We start from the raw sequence: 17105 nt of genomic DNA on the forward strand, positions 1-17105 counted from the left end.
AATGCGTACAAATAATATATGATTTATTATTATTGTTTGTTTCTTAATTAATAAAATTATTGTTTATTTCAAACGCTTAACATGTGAGGTGATCCTCCTTGAGTCCAGTTCTTTGCCCAACTGCCACCCACCAAGAGTGGGAATATAGATGAATGAACTATCTCTGACACTTTTTAAAACCAAATTGACAATTTAATAATAGGAAAAAAATACAAAATTAGTCATTGTGATGTGCCCGATTTACAATTAGCTTCATGTGGTATCAAAATGACCTAAAGGTTCTTGAGGTATGTCAAAAAAACAATTTAGTCCCTACACTCAAATTTCATCTTCTAATTTAATAGATTCCGTTAGTATGACATTGACTTAAATTAGACAAGTATCACAATTTTATTGGCTCTAACATTTCACACTATCATAATCTTTTAAGTCAGTGAATAGAATTTGACTGTAAAAACTAAATTGTTTTATATCTCATGGACCTTTGAATTTATTTTGATACCGCATAAAGTTAATTGCAACTCAGGTAAACTAAAAAGACTGATTTTATATTTTTCTCTTAATAATAAGGAAAAGTAAATACTAAAAAAATGTATTTTAACCCTATTTCTTAAAAGGATGTTTTATTCATTAAATTACTTAAAAAGAAAGAGCACTCTAACGTGTCAAAAAGAAGAAGAAAAAAACAAAAAAAAACAAAAAAAGCAAGCAAATTTATCAATTTAGCACTACTCAAATTTCTCGTCTCTGTCTCTCTCGTTGTCTTGCTCTCGTGCATCGGATCCACTCAAGTAAGTCCTTTACTTGATACAGTGCTACGTCACTTTACATGCCTCAACCGTTAAATTATCAATTATTTCAAAAGTTTAAATTTATAAGAATAGGTAAATTTAATCACTTAATCAATACTTTAACATTCACCCTCATGTGTGGGCTAAAACTCCATTTTAATAGGCGATACCCAACACGTGAAATATTTAATTTTAAATGGGGGTGATTTAATGGAGTCAAAGTTCGATCGGGGGTGATTTAATGGAATCAAAGTTTGATCACAGGACTTTTGGTTCTGATACCATGTTAAACTAACACTTGTCCTAAAAGCTTAAACTTATAGGAAGAGGTAAATTTAAGCACATAATCATTAGTTTAACACTCCCCATCACATGTGAGTTCAAACTCATTTTTAATAGGTGAGACCCAACACGTAGAATATTTAATTTAAATGAGGGGTAAATTGACGGAGTCAAAGTTTGATTTCAAGACCTTTAGCTTTGATATCATATTAAATTACCAGTTATCTAAAAAACTCAAGCTTATAAGAATAGGTAAATTTAATCACTTAATTAATACTTTAACACCAACACCGATTCCTTTGAAAATCTGTTTCAATCGCATTCACTCTGGATAGACTAATTACCGATTTCTATTCTTGATTTGTGATCTGTTTGGTTGCTCAGAAAATGTAAATTATTACTTTGAATATTTGGCTTAATTGAAGTCACACTTTTCCACTTCTATTTTGTTCTGAATGGTATTTGGTTACTGCTTCTTACTATTTGTCCATTTCGCACATTTTGTTTCTGATTCAAATTCAACTTCACTGTTTGCTTTATGCTCATAAAGTCACCAAATTTCACCAATGTATTCGCAAATGTGTGTATGTACATGCGTGTCTTTGCATACATGATGCCTCTGTGCGTGTATGTATGTGATCATGTGTATAATGTAGGCATTTACATGACCATACTTGTTTGTGTGTGTGTGTAATGTACAATACGACAATGCATGTATGGAAATGATCTGGCATGATTGAAGGCTTAAAGGTTTGTGATGTTTTTGAGGTTTTGAATCTTGATAATGCAGGATGTCTCATACATGATGGAGGGGAATATATTAACAAAAATTTGGAATAAATTAAGTTTGAAATTTATTCTGAGATATGGAGAAGTTTCTAGAACAAAAACTCTCTAAACAAAGGAAGAGCTAGCTATATATTATGAATAGTAATTAAGACCACTATAGGTGCAAATGCATTGCATTCGTAGCTTGCATATAGCACTGGATCATATTAGAGTAATAAAGACATCAAAACCACATAATCATCAGATTAAATTTATTCTCCTCTTGCACCATGTAGTGTTGTCAGCTTTAGATTTGGAAGTTTCTTTGTTAAAATTATGACTGAAATGTCAGGGTACAAATTGCTCAAATAAGCATTTTGAGTAACAAAGAAACTGGCCCTTATGGAAGCTCTCTTAAGGGAAGCACAAGTTGCTTTGTTGGCCACTTGATTGGAGGGGATTCCTTACTCAAGGTTTTGGTTATCAACAAAGGACATATTTTCAATTGCATTTAAAGTTTTCAAATGTACAAATTTCCGTGCACTTAATGTTTGGAAGCATCCTCAATTTTTTTTTCTTCATATTCTTTAAAGATCTATTTTTCCTTGTAATCAATTTTTCCCTCTCCACCACATTGCACTACAAAAAAAAAATAAAAAATAAAAAAAGGTTTTAGTGACAGTTTGGATAGTGTTAGTTTAAGAAACCGACACTATAAGGTGTCGGTTTCTATTCAACCGACACCAAATTAAAAATGATGTCGGTTGAACAGTAACCGACACTAAATTAAAAATGGTGTCGGTTGAACAGTAAACCGACACTAATAAAGGTGACGGCTTACTGTTCAACTGACACCATTTTTTAATTTAGTGTCAGTTGAGCAAAAACTGACACTAATAATAGTGTCGGTTTACTATTCAACCAACATCAATTTTGAATTTTGAACACAGATTCAACCCTCATTTCTAATTTGAATCTTTTTGGGTTAAGTACTAAATATCCCCCTAGGGTTTCGTTGCTTTATTTTTCCCCCTTTAGAGTTTGATTTTTATCATAGGAGGTCTATATAGTTTTGATAATAGACCAAATTAGTCCTCTGTCAGTTGACCATTAGTTGACTTAACGGAAGTCCACGTAGATCAATCAAATGTTGACACGTGGCACCTACTTTTTTTTTTAAAAAAAATAAAATAAAAAGAAAAAAAATGCTCCGAGGGGGGGGGGGGGGGGGGGCTTGGCCCTTTGGGGGTGGCTGAACCACTCCCTTTGGCCATGGGGGGGTGGCATCTGGTCGGATGGGGGTGGCCGAGCCAAGGGGTGGCCGAAACCACCCCTAGTGGGTAGGAGGGTACCCTAATTAAAATAAAAAATAAAATTTAAGCAGGTGCTACGTGTTAACATTTGATTGGTTCACGTGGACTTTCATTAAGTCAACTAATAATCAACTAATAGAATGATTAATTTGGTCTATTATCAAAACCACAGAGACCTCCTGTAATAAAAATCAAACCCTAGAGGAAAAAAATAAAGCAACAAAACCCCAAGGATATTTAGTATTTAACCCAATCTTTTTTAGATTTAAAAGTTTAACACACTATGCTTTCATTTCATGTTTCTTCCTTCTTTTGGGTTTCGAAGTAAAAATAATATGTTTGTTTCTTAATAAATGATGTCAAATTATCGTTTATTTTAAGGCCTAATATGAGGTCAAACACGTGGAGATCTTCTCTCGCCACTTGCAAGGGATCCTCCTTGAATTGGGTTCTTTGCCCTACTGCCACCCACCAAGAGTGGGATCTCCCCGGTCCGTTAAGTTTTTGAACGAAATATAGATGAATGGACTATCTTTGACACTTTTTAAAACTAAATTGACAATTTAATGATAGGAAAAAATGTAAAATTAATCATTGTGATTTACCTGATTTATAATTAATTTAATGTGGTATCAAAATAAACTCAAAGGTTGTTGAAGTATGTCAAAAAAATAATCTAGTCTATACAGTCAAATTTTATCACAATTATATTGGCTCTAACGTTTCACTCTATCAGAATCTATTAAGTTAGTAAATAGAATTTGATTGTAAAGACTAAATTATTTTTTTTAGTTCATTTGAATTCATTTTGATACCATAGATAGTTAATTACAAATTAAGTAAACTATAAACATTGATTTTACATTTTTCCTATAATAATAAGGAAAAGTACATACTAAAAAAAAAAAAAAAAAAAGGGTTTTTTAACCCTATTTTTAAAAGGATGTTTTATTCATTAAATTACTTAAAAAGAAAGAGCACTCTAACCTGTCAAAAAGGAACCCGGCTTCATGCGGAACTTTTTAAGTACGCACATCTGCGGTTACAAAATTGAGAGTCCAGATTGTCCAAGGCAAACGACGTCGTGAAAGAGAAGAGGCAACCGTTAAAACAAAAGGTAAAAAACAAACGTTTAACTGTTAAAGGCACTTGAAATAAAACAACAGTACTCTCTGAGATGGCTGAACCGAAAAATCCCACTACACCTCTCTTATCCTCCCTCTTGAAGGGTCTGATTCCATGTAGATATTTTTCTCTATGGTTCTCTAGGGTGCTGAGAGCCTGAGACTATTCTACGGGGGAAAAAAACAGAAAAAAAAAAAGACAAAGCAAAACGAAGCAAGACCCAAGAGAACAAAGCTTGAGCTAATGGTGAAAACAAAGCAAGACCCACGAGACAAAAATCAATTTTGCACCCGACAATATAGTTATCAAAGAAAAAGATAGAAAGAAAGAATTAAAATACGTAGCCCTCTGCTTCTTCCTCGTCTTCTTCTTCTTCCTTTCTCTGCTTTTGTTGAACTTCGGCAGATCCAGGTGAAATAAACGTTTGCTTCCACCGTTTGCTTTAAACGTTTGCCTCTTCTTTTCCACGACGTCGTTTGCCTTGAACAATCTGAACCCTCAATTTTTATAACCGCAGATGTGCGGTACTTTTATTTACTGCATGGAAGCCGGGTCCGTCAAAAAGAAGAAGAAAAAAAGCTAGCAAATTTATTAATTTTGCACTACTCAAGTCTCTCGTCTCTATCTCTCGCTGTCTAGCTCTCGCGCGTCTGATCCACTCAGGTAAGTCCTTTACTTGATACTGTGCTCCGGCACTTCACGGGCTCCAACACTGATTCCTTTGAAATTCTGTTTCAATCGGATTCACTCTGGATAGACTAATTACCGATTTCTATTATTGATTTGTGCTCTGTTTGGTTGCTCAGAAAATGTAAATTATTACTTTGAATTGGCTTAATTGAAGTCACTCTTTTCCACTTCTATTTTGTTCTGAATGGTATTTGGTTACTGCTTCTTACTATTTGTCCATTTTGCACATTTCGTTTCTGATTCAAATTCAACTTCGCTGTTCGCTTTATGCCCATAAATTCACCAAATTTCACCAATGTATTCACAAATGTGTGTATGTATGCGTGTCTTTGCATACATGATGCCTCTGTGCGTGTATGTATGTTCATGTGTATAACGTAGGCATTTACATGACCATAGTTGTTTGTGTGTGTGCGTGTGTGTGTGTTTGTAATGTACAATACAACAATGTATGTATGGATATGACAAGTCTATATATAAATCGTGGAAGTGATGCATACATAAGCAAGGAGCCTGTCTGAGCAATAGGGTAATCATAATTATGGCAAAGTGTTAAGTAAATTGCTTGTACGAATCGGTTTTTCTATATATGTTTGATGATTTGTTGGTTTTTATAAGAAAAATTATACTTATTTTCTTGTGCTGAATATTCTTGTGGCTTAATTTTCTTTCCTCTGAAAAATTCTTATATGTGGCTTTCACTTGTGTCTCAGCTTAGTAGAGGATGGATTCATCAGCAGCTCTATTTAACCAGCTCAAGGTTTTTACTAGTTAGCTTTTTTGATTGACTATCTTGTAAAATACATGCATTAGATTGTGTACATGTAAAATGAAACCCTTATGCTTTATAGTATATCGATCTTAACAGGCAGCGGAGCCATTTTTCTTGTTGGCGGGTCCCAATGTGATTGAATCTGAGGAGCATGTTCTTCGGATGGCCAAGCACATAAAGACTATTGCGTCAAAGTACGCCCCTTTGTTTGTGATATATGCCTTTGTCTTCATAAGAAAAATAAGTGTTTTAATGAAATGGGCATAGTTTTGTTTTGAAATTGGTTGAGGAACTTTTTCTTTGTCGTATGGAGTTAAAAGTGTCATCTCTTTTTCCAAAAGTTGTATTACTTGTGACTTATATCTGTACTTTGTGCACTGTTAATGAAACATTCTTATGAAGTATATTACTTGTTATAGAATGAAGTTTTATTTAAAAGAACACCCCAAAATTTATACCCATGATACACCTGCATACATCCAAAAAGGATAACTTCAAATTTCCTTTTTTTTTTTTTTTTTTGATTTTCTGTTAGTAGTTTTTTACAAGACGCAAAAGAGTAGATTTTATTCTTTGGTAGTTGTATCCAAGAGACACAGCAAAAGAAATTCAATTTAGTTGTTAAGTAAGCTCATGGAGTTCTACAATGATAGAGAGTTTATTTCCAAATCTTGTAGAGTTGGGTTGCCTCTGGTTTTCAAGTCAAGTTTTGATAAAGCTAACCGAACATCCACAAAATCATTTCGAGGCCCTGGCATGATTGAAGGCTTAAAGGTTTGTGATGTTATTATTTTGTTCTCATGCATTGATGTTTTTGAGGTTTTGAATCTTGATAATGCAGGATGTCTCATATATAATGGAGGGGAATATATTAAAAAAAAATTGGAATAAAATTTGAAATTTTCAATGCTACATTGTGAACTTTACAAAAAAATAGTTTATACGGTAACGGAGAGAAGAATTCATTGAAAAACTAGGGAGATACATGTGGTTAACAAAGGCTGGTTCTGCTGTTTGAAGAAGTTTTCTGGGGAGCAGTTGATAAATTTTCATGCATCTTCTGAGATATGGAGAAGTTTCTAGAACAAAAACTTTCTAAACAAAGGAAGAGCTATTATGAATAGTAATTAAGACCACTATAGGTGCAAATGCATGCCATTTGTAGCTTTCATATAGCACTGGATCATATTAGAGTAATAAAGACATCAAAACCACAGAATCATCAGATTAAATTTGTTATCCTCTTGCAACATGTAGTGTTGTCAGCTTTAGATTTGGATGTTTCTTTGTTAAAATTATGACTGAAATGTCAGGGTACTGTAGATATAAGGTTAAGGTACAAATTGCTCAAAGAAGCATTTTGAGTAACATATTCCTTAGATATCTATGAACTTTGGATATGAAACTAAAAGATTTGAAAAAGGAAACAATGAAAGATGTCAATTTTCAGTATCATTAGATGTTGAGACTCTGCTTTGAGTTTTAACAGATACCATATGCATCTTATAGTTTATCTATTGTTATTTGCTGATTTGTGGACTCTTGTGAAAATTGTTTACAATCAAATGTGGCATACTCAAGAACCATGGTTACTTATCTAGAACTGTATTTTTCTTGCTATACATGGATTAAGTAATTTGAAAAATTAATATAGAAAATCCAATAAAGTTCCAATAATTGTAAAATCTTTCTTATTTTTCATCTTTATTTGCAGATACTTGAGAAGGTTAAAATAGCGTATGATATTCCTATAGTGACTGATGTGCACGAAACTATCCAGGTAAGGTTTTCTTTTACAGGGGTACTCTTGCTCCTTTTGTTTTATTTCTACCTAGACATCTCTTTTCATGAGCCTGCAGCCATACTTGTTGGCTGGGTGCACTCCTACGGAACCAGTGTTGAATCATAAATTGGCTTAACAGCCAAATTTATCTTGATTATTTACTGCTTTCTGCCTTCAGGATGATGTGTTCATATGTATTTCATCATATGAATCCTTTGCAAGCAAATGAGAATATCCATTTTTTCACTGTTTAGGGAAGATCTGAGTAAACTACATTTTGCTTTGATATAAATACATTCACTAAATAAATTGTGTTTCTCATGAGTATTTCTTCATTTATACTATATGACTATAAGTTGATGCACTTAACTGTGAAAAAACAAAGAAAAGAAAGAACCATGGCCAATTTATAATGTACTTTAATACTAAGAAATCTTGATTTTGGACTTGAGCAATAGACACCATTATTTCCAGCTAAAATGGATCTATTGTAATCAGACCTATCATCCTCATACTGAACTCTTACATTCTTGTATGTTTCAATCATTCTTATTTGATCCTCGTACTGAACTCTTACATTCTTGTATGTTTCAATCATTCTTATTTCTCTATGGTTTTCCAGTAACTCCTCTTTTCTTTTTCGTTGTGGATGTAGGATAGATTAAGGGAAATCTGTCTACATTTGTTGTGGGATTTAGGGTAGGTAGAGTTATGAATTTTTGGTTTTTTTTACAGTGAGGAATAGGCTTTGCGGTTTGTAGTTTGAATTTTGGTTTGGAAAAGATATGGGCTAGAGGACAAAGAGGGGCTGAAATAATGAATGGTTGGTTGCAGGAATTTACTTCAGCAGCTGTTTGAAGGGTTTGGGGTTGGATTTGAAGGATTATTTGGTGACGAAAGGTTATGGAACACATGGAGGTTTTAGGACTTAAGGTAAATAAGGGAAAATGGTCTGGTTTGTACTTTTAAAGAAGGAAGAAAAGAGAGAATTTTCTTGCTGTTCAGGGGCTGTAAAAACAGTGACATGAACAATAAGAACGTGCCTAAGAAGAAGGAGAGAGAGAGAGAGAGAAGAACACACTAAGAACAACATGCGCCTAGTTAAACATTCAGTAATCCATTTATTGAAACTTTGAATACATTGAATTTTATAAATAGAACATTGGATGCTAATTGCTCTGATAGGATTAGGTAAACAAATCTTGATAAAACCAATAAAAGACTCCTAGTGCTATTAAAAGTTCTATAATAATCTAAACAACACATTTAAGAAACAACCCTGAAGGAATAAAATTATGAGATTCCAGATCTGGCTCTATACAGAAGAAAGCACCTACTCAACTAATGACGTTTCTAGAACTATTTTAACCCTATATCACTTATAATGTAAGTTTAGAAACCATGTAAGTCTTGCTTTATTCGAATGTTGCTTGTTAGCTCCACATATGAAAAGCTGTGAGTTGCCAAAACTGAGAATTACACTAAAGTCAGTAACTTAAGCCTTATTCCATGGTTGTATGAGTTGTCAATACCCTTTTTCAAAATGAAGTGCTGCTACCAGTATAAATAACATGGAAAGTTTGGAACTGGTGCTATTCAAAATGTCAAAAAAACATTTGAATAATGCTTTTATCTTTTCTTTTGCCAGTGCGAACCAGTTGGCAGAGTTGCAGATATTATTCAAATTCCAGCATTCTTATGCCGGCAGGTTAACATTTTTTATCTACTGAAATTTCAGAATCCACATGCTAAGTAAAATTTTCATCTTTAATGGACATGATTCAGCCAATTTCATTTATCTCACTTGTGACCTCTCCTTATCCAAAAAAGTATATAAATCATTTCTCATTGTCACATCTTACAATAACAGACGGATCTTCTAGTTGCAGCGGCCAAGACTGGAAAAATTGTTAATATCAAGAAAGGCCAGTTCTGTGCTCCTTCCGTGAGTACTTTTATGAACCTGACAAATTGGAATCTATGTTTACGTACTCCAAATTCAAGCCTTTATGCTTCTATATTGTACTTTTCTTCTAATTGTATATTGTTCATATTTTGCAGGTCATGGTAAATTCTGCTGAGAAGGTTAGATTGGCTGGAAATCCAAATGTGATGGTTTGTGAGAGAGGAACCATGTTTGGTTATAGTAAGTTTCTGGATTTGGTTTCAAATGCTTTATGTCACATTCTTCTGAACCTTTTTTGTTTTTTTTGGTAATTTTGAAATTATTTATCTTCTTAAGTGTGTGATTTGGAGTCTTTCTAGTTCCTCCAAATTCTTTATTGTCTTGAACTTGGAAAGCCCTTTGGATTGATATAGCATGTGATGCAACAGATGGTTGATGACTGCAGCAGAGCTGCTACTGTTAGTTCATTGTTTTAGGCTTTTGCCAATGTGCTTGTGCCCGTCACACTCTCTATGCAATAAATGTTTAAGTGGAAGCTAATATAAATTTTTTATGAGTCCTTTGTTTTCTTTAAAAAGTTAATCATTTGGCTTGGCTTCTGAATTTTCTAAGGTTTGAATGGTGCTTCAAACATATTTGGATATTGGATTCAAGTCAATTCAGCATTACTGATATTTCCATGCCAGTTTGATTGATCCTATATTTGATTGTTGGTTTGTAGATGATTTGATTGTTGATCCTCGCAATTTGGAATGGGTGAGAGAAGCCAATTGTCCTGTTGTAAGTCAATTTCTTATCTACATCACAAATGATTCTCCATATTGTCATCTACCAAGCTTTAATGTTGTTTTTTTCCTCTTTTTTAGTAAATAATGGATAAACTCGATTGTGGAATGGTAGAAACAATAGCTGGTTTAACCCAATGGCAGAGATATAACAAATTTACATTTAGGTGATTGGTCTATAGTGACCTTTAACTTCTTTCAAATATCTATTCCTTTTAGCTAATCCTTCTTTCTTTCTTTTTTAAAAATTGATATGCTCAGTGATTTTGCAGTTTTTGAATCTTAATGTATTGAGGGTGATATTTGCTGCATGCTGTCTCTATACACATACTTTTATCTGGAAGACCTACTGATCTGATTAGGAGTTTCACTACAGGTAGCTGATGTCACACACTCATTACAACAGCCTGCTGGGAAAAAGGTGTGGTTAATCTTGTGTTGTAGAGCTGCTTCTATGTGAATTGTGTGATTTTTAGCCAATTCTTTACTTTTTGAAAAGAATTTAAGCAAAGGAAGATGACTCTATTATTCATGTTTAAAGAGAGGTCAAGGATATCACCCTTTAAATATATGCATATGGTTGGCAATTTTGTGTGGAAATGTTTTAGTGCTATTTACAAATTACTGCAGGATGCTCATTTCCAAATTTACTTTTGAGTTTGGCTTTTCTCATATCAATGGTTTAAAATTCTGCTTTCTCATATAGCTGGATGGTGGAGGTGTTGCTAGTGGTGGTCTTCGTGAATTGATACCATGCGTTGCAAGGACAGCAGTTGCTGTTGGAGTGGATGGGCTTTTCTTGGAGGTACAGGGAATCTGCTAAGCTGATCATTTGTGATTTGAGTTGGTGTGAAACTAGAATGTTTAGGGTTAATAATCAAGTTACAAGCAGTACCTCCTTCACCTCTTACCAATGTTCCTTCTAGTATGCTAGGAGGGAGGAACTGTCTTCAGTAAATATTCTCTGATGTCCAATGAGGCAATATGAATTATAATTGGACATAGAATTGTAAGAGTATGATACTCTCATTATTATTACTTTTATTTTCTTTTTTAGTTTGTTTATCATTAGGTTTCTAAGAGCCTCTTTGGGTGTGTAGGTGCACGATGATCCTTTGAATGCACCATGTGATGGCCCAACTCAATGGGTGAGTTTTATATATATCATGTTTGCTCAGATTCATGGAACTTTTCTCTGAGAATTCACTCCCTTTTGAGGTTGCTTCCACATGTAGAGAATATATATATATATATATATTTTTCTTCCCAGAAGAGTATATTGAAGCTGTAAACACTTTAATTTTTTGCTTATTTATGTAAATAGCCTTTGCGTCATTTGGAGGAACTGCTGGAAGAGCTTGTGGCAATTGCTGTAAGTCCATTGCCATATACTTAATATGACTTATAATTCTTGTGTTTTAATGGCTAGGAACTCTTTTCTTTAGCAATACATGTACATGGGAAACGTGAGATATAAGTTATATGTCATGTGCATGTGGTTGTTGAATTCTTGGTACTGCTGCAGTTTTCGTCGTGATGTTCTACTGATTGGCCAAATGTACCTTCAGCTCCCCGTTTAACTTCTCTCCTCCTACTCTTATCACTATCATCCAGTCATGGTTCTCTCTCTGCTGGACTTGTATCTTCAGCCTTGAATATCTTTGTGACCTGGCATCCACTTCCATAACCAGTAAACGGTCTTACCTGTAATATTTAGAAGTATTCTTTTTGAGTTCTATTGGCGGTCTTTTGTTACACTACAAAGAATTATTGGCCTTATTGTTTGCTTTTCTTCTCAAAATTCTTCTTGCATAAGAACCAATTCATTACTTATAAAAATTTAAAATTAAAACAGAAGTACTTATCTAATTCTTCCTTTGTCTATACCAATTTCATTTTCATCTTCAAAATTATAAGTAAATGAGAAGCAATTACTACACTTCAATTAACAGCTCAAAAACACCATCATTCTGCATTTTGTTAGAACTGAAAGGAAAATAAACTGCGACTCAAATGGCACTTCCTTCCCATAGAAAGAATGGATAGAGGGTGAGGTCGTAAGTTCAAAGACCACTGGATGCATGTATAACTTGCCATTAAAAAAAATGAATGTTGGAACTGAGAAGATATAGTACAAAAGCATTTTGAGTTAGCAGCCATACTCTCTTGCATGACATTGGAATATTTTACTGCAATCTTCATGACTCAGTTGTAATCATTATTAGTTTGGATGGCACTATGAAAATTGGAGCCATTATTACAGAAAATATATGAAAACTGAAAATGTCATTTTATGAAATTCTAGAAATAGTTTTGCATTATCAATCATCTTATTTCAATTGCTATGAGAAAAAACCTGCTTAATCTATTTTCTATGTAAAACCAAATTAAATAATTAAATCTATTTGTGATGTCTGCGTTTTTCTTTATCTTTTGAAATTTAGTTGGAACTCAATTAACTTGGATATTAACCCCCTCTCCCTCCATGGTAAAAATAAATAAATAAATAAAGAAGAAATAAATGATCTAGAGCAACATTATACATATCTTGGTGCATGTCTTCCTATATAATGTTCAATTGTCACTCCAGACGTCAATGTTGACATGGATGTTTTCCTCTATTGACATCTTGTAGAGGGTAAGCAAGGGAAAGCAACAATTCAAGATTGATCTCACGCCGATTCGTGAGTAGAGAGACTAGCACTTCTCTCAATGGTATGCAGGCAAAACCTTTTTTTCCTTTTTTTTGTTTCCTCCAATTGGCTAATGATTATGTTTGCTTGTAATATAATATTTAAAATACTATAAAACAATTGTTTTCAGTATAAATGCATAAAAAAAATGCTTTCATAATTTCAATATTTTCATTTGCAACCAAAAGATCTTCGTTCATGATTTGGGGGATTTCAAGACTATAGCAAGCGTGATCACAAATAGACTATTACTGGAGTTTCTTTGCTCTTTCTGATAACAAGTATGCTCTTGCTCTTAGTGTCTCTTACAGGGTTTCAATTTCTTAAACTTTTTTTTTTTTTTCTCTTGTTTTTTTGATAGGTGGGTTTCAAGTAGTTATGCCTGTTTAAAATATATATACATATAGGTTTCTATGAGCCACTTCGAGTTTAATTGAAGTTGCATGCCTTCTGTAGTTTTTTTTTTTTTTTTTAATATTTTGTTTCTTATTAAGTAAAAGTTGATATTGCTTTGCATCATGTAGCTGAAGGTACCACTCATCTTTGAATCTAGAAATATCTGTGAAAATTTCCAGCATAAAAAGTATTGTTGCCATTGTATTTCTGGTTGTTCTCCAGTTTCTGTTTATTCCGGCTATAGCCAAAACAGTTGGTTTAAAAGATATTTCTCAATATCATGCAACTATTTAAATCCATGGAATGAGCTGGTGATTACCATTTTGCTTTTTGGCTGGAGATAATAGGTAGGAATCTGAGGGGGTTAGTTTAAGGGCCCGTTTGGGATTACGTTAAAGAGCTTAAAAGGTATTTTTAGTACTTAATAAGTCATGTCAAACAAAAGCTGGCATGTTTGGTAAAAAAATTCAATAGTATTTTTTTATTCAAAAAATGACCAAAATGCACTTTTGGCAAAAGCTTAAAAATGAAACTTTTACCAAAAAGCGCCTTTTGACTTGAATGTTATATTTCTTAAACGCAATCTCAAATGGACTCTAAGATATTTATTATAAATGAAATTATTCACATTCTTCCAGTTTCTGTATGATCAATCTAGATGTGATTAGGTGGTGTTCTAGTTTGAATCATCCTCAATTGGAAGGAAATGAGAATAAACCCACTCCCAATCCACAAATTATGAGTCGAATAAGGAAACAAGAAGGCATTGAAGATGCATATTGATATGCAGCATGTAGGGCTCACATCAAGGAAATCCATTTTAAAGAGGTCTAGTATTTTCTGTGTCAAAAATAAACCTTGCAGCCTTGGAACACAAGGTAGAACCATTTATATTGTTAAAGTGATGCTATTCTTTATATCCATTTCACGTCGTAACATATTGTAAATAGCTTTTCTTTTGTTTTTGTTTTAAGTGGCTGACATGATAAACCACTTAAAATACATTTACATCTGTCAGTGTAAAATGAGTGTAAAAAGTAGTATTACTCTATGGAACTTATCATTTGGATGAAATCGATCATTAATGCAAATCTTGGGCATCTGTTCTTATCCCTTTATTTTTCAAATTTTCCCAAATATGATTATTCTTTAATTTATTTCTTTTTGCAACTGCTATATTTGCAGGTTAAAGGATGCAGGCCAGAATCAAACTTAAGAAAATATCCAAACAGAGAGAAATGGAACTACTTATGTTCTGGTTCATGAATCATGAGGGTTGCTGAGCCTGTAGTACCTGGAAAAATTATTAACCATTGTCTTCGTCTGCGCGTGCACTCTAGTTTTTACATGGATTATCAAAATGAAAAATCTTCTTATCCCAATAAACCAGGACTTTTAGTCAAGAGTCGGCTTTAATGAAGCCAAGTCAAGTAGAGCGTTGAATGTTCAAGTTCAATTTGTTTATTTATTTATTTATAGTATTTTGGAACATGGGCCATGTTTGAACTTATTACTGTGTTAGATAATCTATTTAAACTTGTTTCATTTATTTTTCGAACGAATTTTAACTTGTTAATGAGCTTTTCAATTAACTTATTCATTCCATATATAAAGCTTTATTTTTTATTATTATTATTATTTTTTGGCACATGAATCTGATGAATCATGATATGTCAAACGAAAGTCATGTAACATTAATTGGTTGGTCTGACATGACATACGGTTAATTAATTGGATAATAATTTATAAAAAAAAAAATTAATTAATTGGACAATAAATTGATAGAGCGACCTATTTGAAATCGAAGAAAAAGTTAAGACTTAATTGTTGAAATGAAAAAGGAGAAACTTCAAAAAGTACCCATGAACTTCCAGGCGTTTTGACAAGCACCCCTGAATTTTCAAAACTCTTACTTAGGCCTCCTGAACTTTAGTTTGCTCTCACTTTGGACCCTTTTAACGTTAAAGTCAAATAATTTGACTTTTATACCCATTTTACCCTCAACTAAAACTACGTCGTTTTGGACTCCAAAACTACATCGTTTTGAGCTTCAAAATTACATTACCACCCAACCTAAAACGATGTTGTTTTGGGCATAATATTAAAAAAAAAAAAAAAAAAAAAAAGGAAATCGGGGTGGTTGAGCCACCCTCTGGCCGGTCTGGGGGTGGCCGAACCACCCCCTTGGCCGTGGGGGTGGTCTGGCCACCCCCAAAAGGCCAAAAAAAAAAACAACCGTGGGGGGGGGGGGGGGGGGGGGGGATCGGGTGCATTTGAGGGTGGTCAATCTCCCTTTTTTTTTTCTTTTTTTTTTGGCCAAGGGGGGACCACCCCCTTGGCCATGAACCACCCCCTGGGGGTGGGTAAAATGTGTATAAAAAGTAAAATTATTTGACTTTAACGTTAAAAGAGTTTAAAGTGAGAGCAAACCAAAGTTTAGGGGGCCTAAGTGAGAGTTTTGAAAATTCAGGAGGTGCTTGTCAAAACGGCTGAAAATTTAGGCGGGCTTTCTGAAGTTTACCCAATTAAAAATAAAATTTAGAGACTAAATTTAAATCATTTGGAAACTTGGATTAAATTATTATATATATTTTTTCTTCGTTCCAACATGCAATATTATTCAATATGAAAACCGCTTGGAGTACAAGAGCTTTTACTACAATTTTCATACAAATTGACGTGCATAGTCCTCTATGGGCATTAATAAGGCAATTGCTAATTAATTAAATTGACAAGTTAAATTTTTTGTTTAATCAATTTGTAAAAAATAATTAGTATACTAATTATAGCCTATCAAATCAATTTAAAAAAATAAAAATGTAGTAAAAAAAATATAGTACTATTATTAACACCCCATTTACTATTTTTTATTTAATTGTTGTTGCCACAATGCAATATTTGTGATACACTCTGTTTGGCTTAATAATTTAAACGGTGGTTGGTTTTTTCTTAGGTAAAGTTCATATACTCCCTTTAGACTACCATTAAATTGACAATGTCCCCCCAAACTTTTAATTGCGATAATGTCTCTCACAAATTACCAAAACATTATCAATGTCCCCCCTAAGACTAGCAAAAAGATAAAAATGCTCATATATATTTCTCAATAAGACAAAAATACCCTTATAAATTTGAAAAGAAAAATAATTTTTCTTATTTTTTTTAAAACGAAAATTTAAATTAAAAAAAACAATTTTTTTAAACGAAATTTTTTAATTTTGAAAATGGAAATTTTTATTTGAATTTTTCTATATATATTTTTTAAAACGATTTTTTTTTTTTTTAAAACGAAAATTTTCAATTTTTATATAAAAAAAAAATCGAAATTTTTAAATTTTTTTCTTATAAAAAATGATTTTTTTTTTTTTTTTTTTAATTTTAAATTTGGCCGACCCTTGATTTTTTATTTATTTTAGTTTTAATTTTTTTTTTCGAAGTTTTAATTTTTTTTATTTTACTAGGGTAGTTTCATCATTGTGGAAACATTGACAATGTTTTAGTAGTTTGAAAGAGACATTGTCACAATTGAAAGTTTGAAGAAAATATTATCAATTGGGTTGTAGTTTGTGGGGCATGTGGACTTTTCCATTTTTGTTTTTTTTTTCTAATTTGCTGGGAATGAAAATTGCTATACAAATATGAAAAGGAAACGTGCAACCCTCACGTTTGGGAAAGGGAATATCTTTTTCCTTTTTCTTTTTTGAAATGGTTGGGGAAATTTCTTTGGATAAAGTTTCTTTATATATATATATATATATATATAGAAGGAATTAGAAGCTTTGTTGTGTGTACACAACAAAA

The 17105-nt window shown here is 32.8% G+C and overlaps 1 protein-coding gene across 1 annotated transcript; it reads left to right on the forward strand.

Moving 5' to 3' along the window:
* Positions 1-4832: 4832 nt before the first annotated feature.
* On the forward strand, positions 4833-14853 carry LOC132167658 (2-dehydro-3-deoxyphosphooctonate aldolase). The gene is made up of 15 exons (XM_059578671.2): positions 4833-4942; positions 5683-5729; positions 5838-5935; positions 6419-6515; positions 7456-7521; positions 9173-9232; positions 9395-9469; positions 9586-9670; positions 10152-10210; positions 10592-10636; positions 10922-11020; positions 11316-11363; positions 11540-11587; positions 12851-12930; positions 14490-14853. The coding sequence occupies exons 2-14, from the start codon at positions 5694-5696 to the stop codon at positions 12905-12907; spliced, it is 873 nt and encodes a 290-aa protein (XP_059434654.2). The 5' UTR covers positions 4833-4942; positions 5683-5693; the 3' UTR covers positions 12908-12930; positions 14490-14853.
* Positions 14854-17105: the final 2252 nt, after the last annotated feature.

Source organism: Corylus avellana, chromosome 2 (genome assembly GCF_965113065.1).
Source record: "Corylus avellana chromosome 2, dhCorAvel1.hap1.2, whole genome shotgun sequence".
Lineage (NCBI taxonomy): Eukaryota > Viridiplantae > Streptophyta > Magnoliopsida > Fagales > Betulaceae > Corylus > Corylus avellana.

Excerpts from the sequence above, each read along its gene's own strand:
- LOC132167658 (XM_059578671.2), top strand. The coding sequence starts at position 5,694 with ATGGATTCATCAGCAGCTCTATTTAACCAGCTCAAG. Across the intron at positions 7,522-9,172 it reads ATGTGCACGAAACTATCCAG|TGCGAACCAGTTGGCAGAGT; the intron begins GTAAGGTTTTCT and ends TTCTTTTGCCAG. Across the intron at positions 11,021-11,315 it reads TGGATGGGCTTTTCTTGGAG|GTGCACGATGATCCTTTGAA; the intron begins GTACAGGGAATC and ends TTGGGTGTGTAG.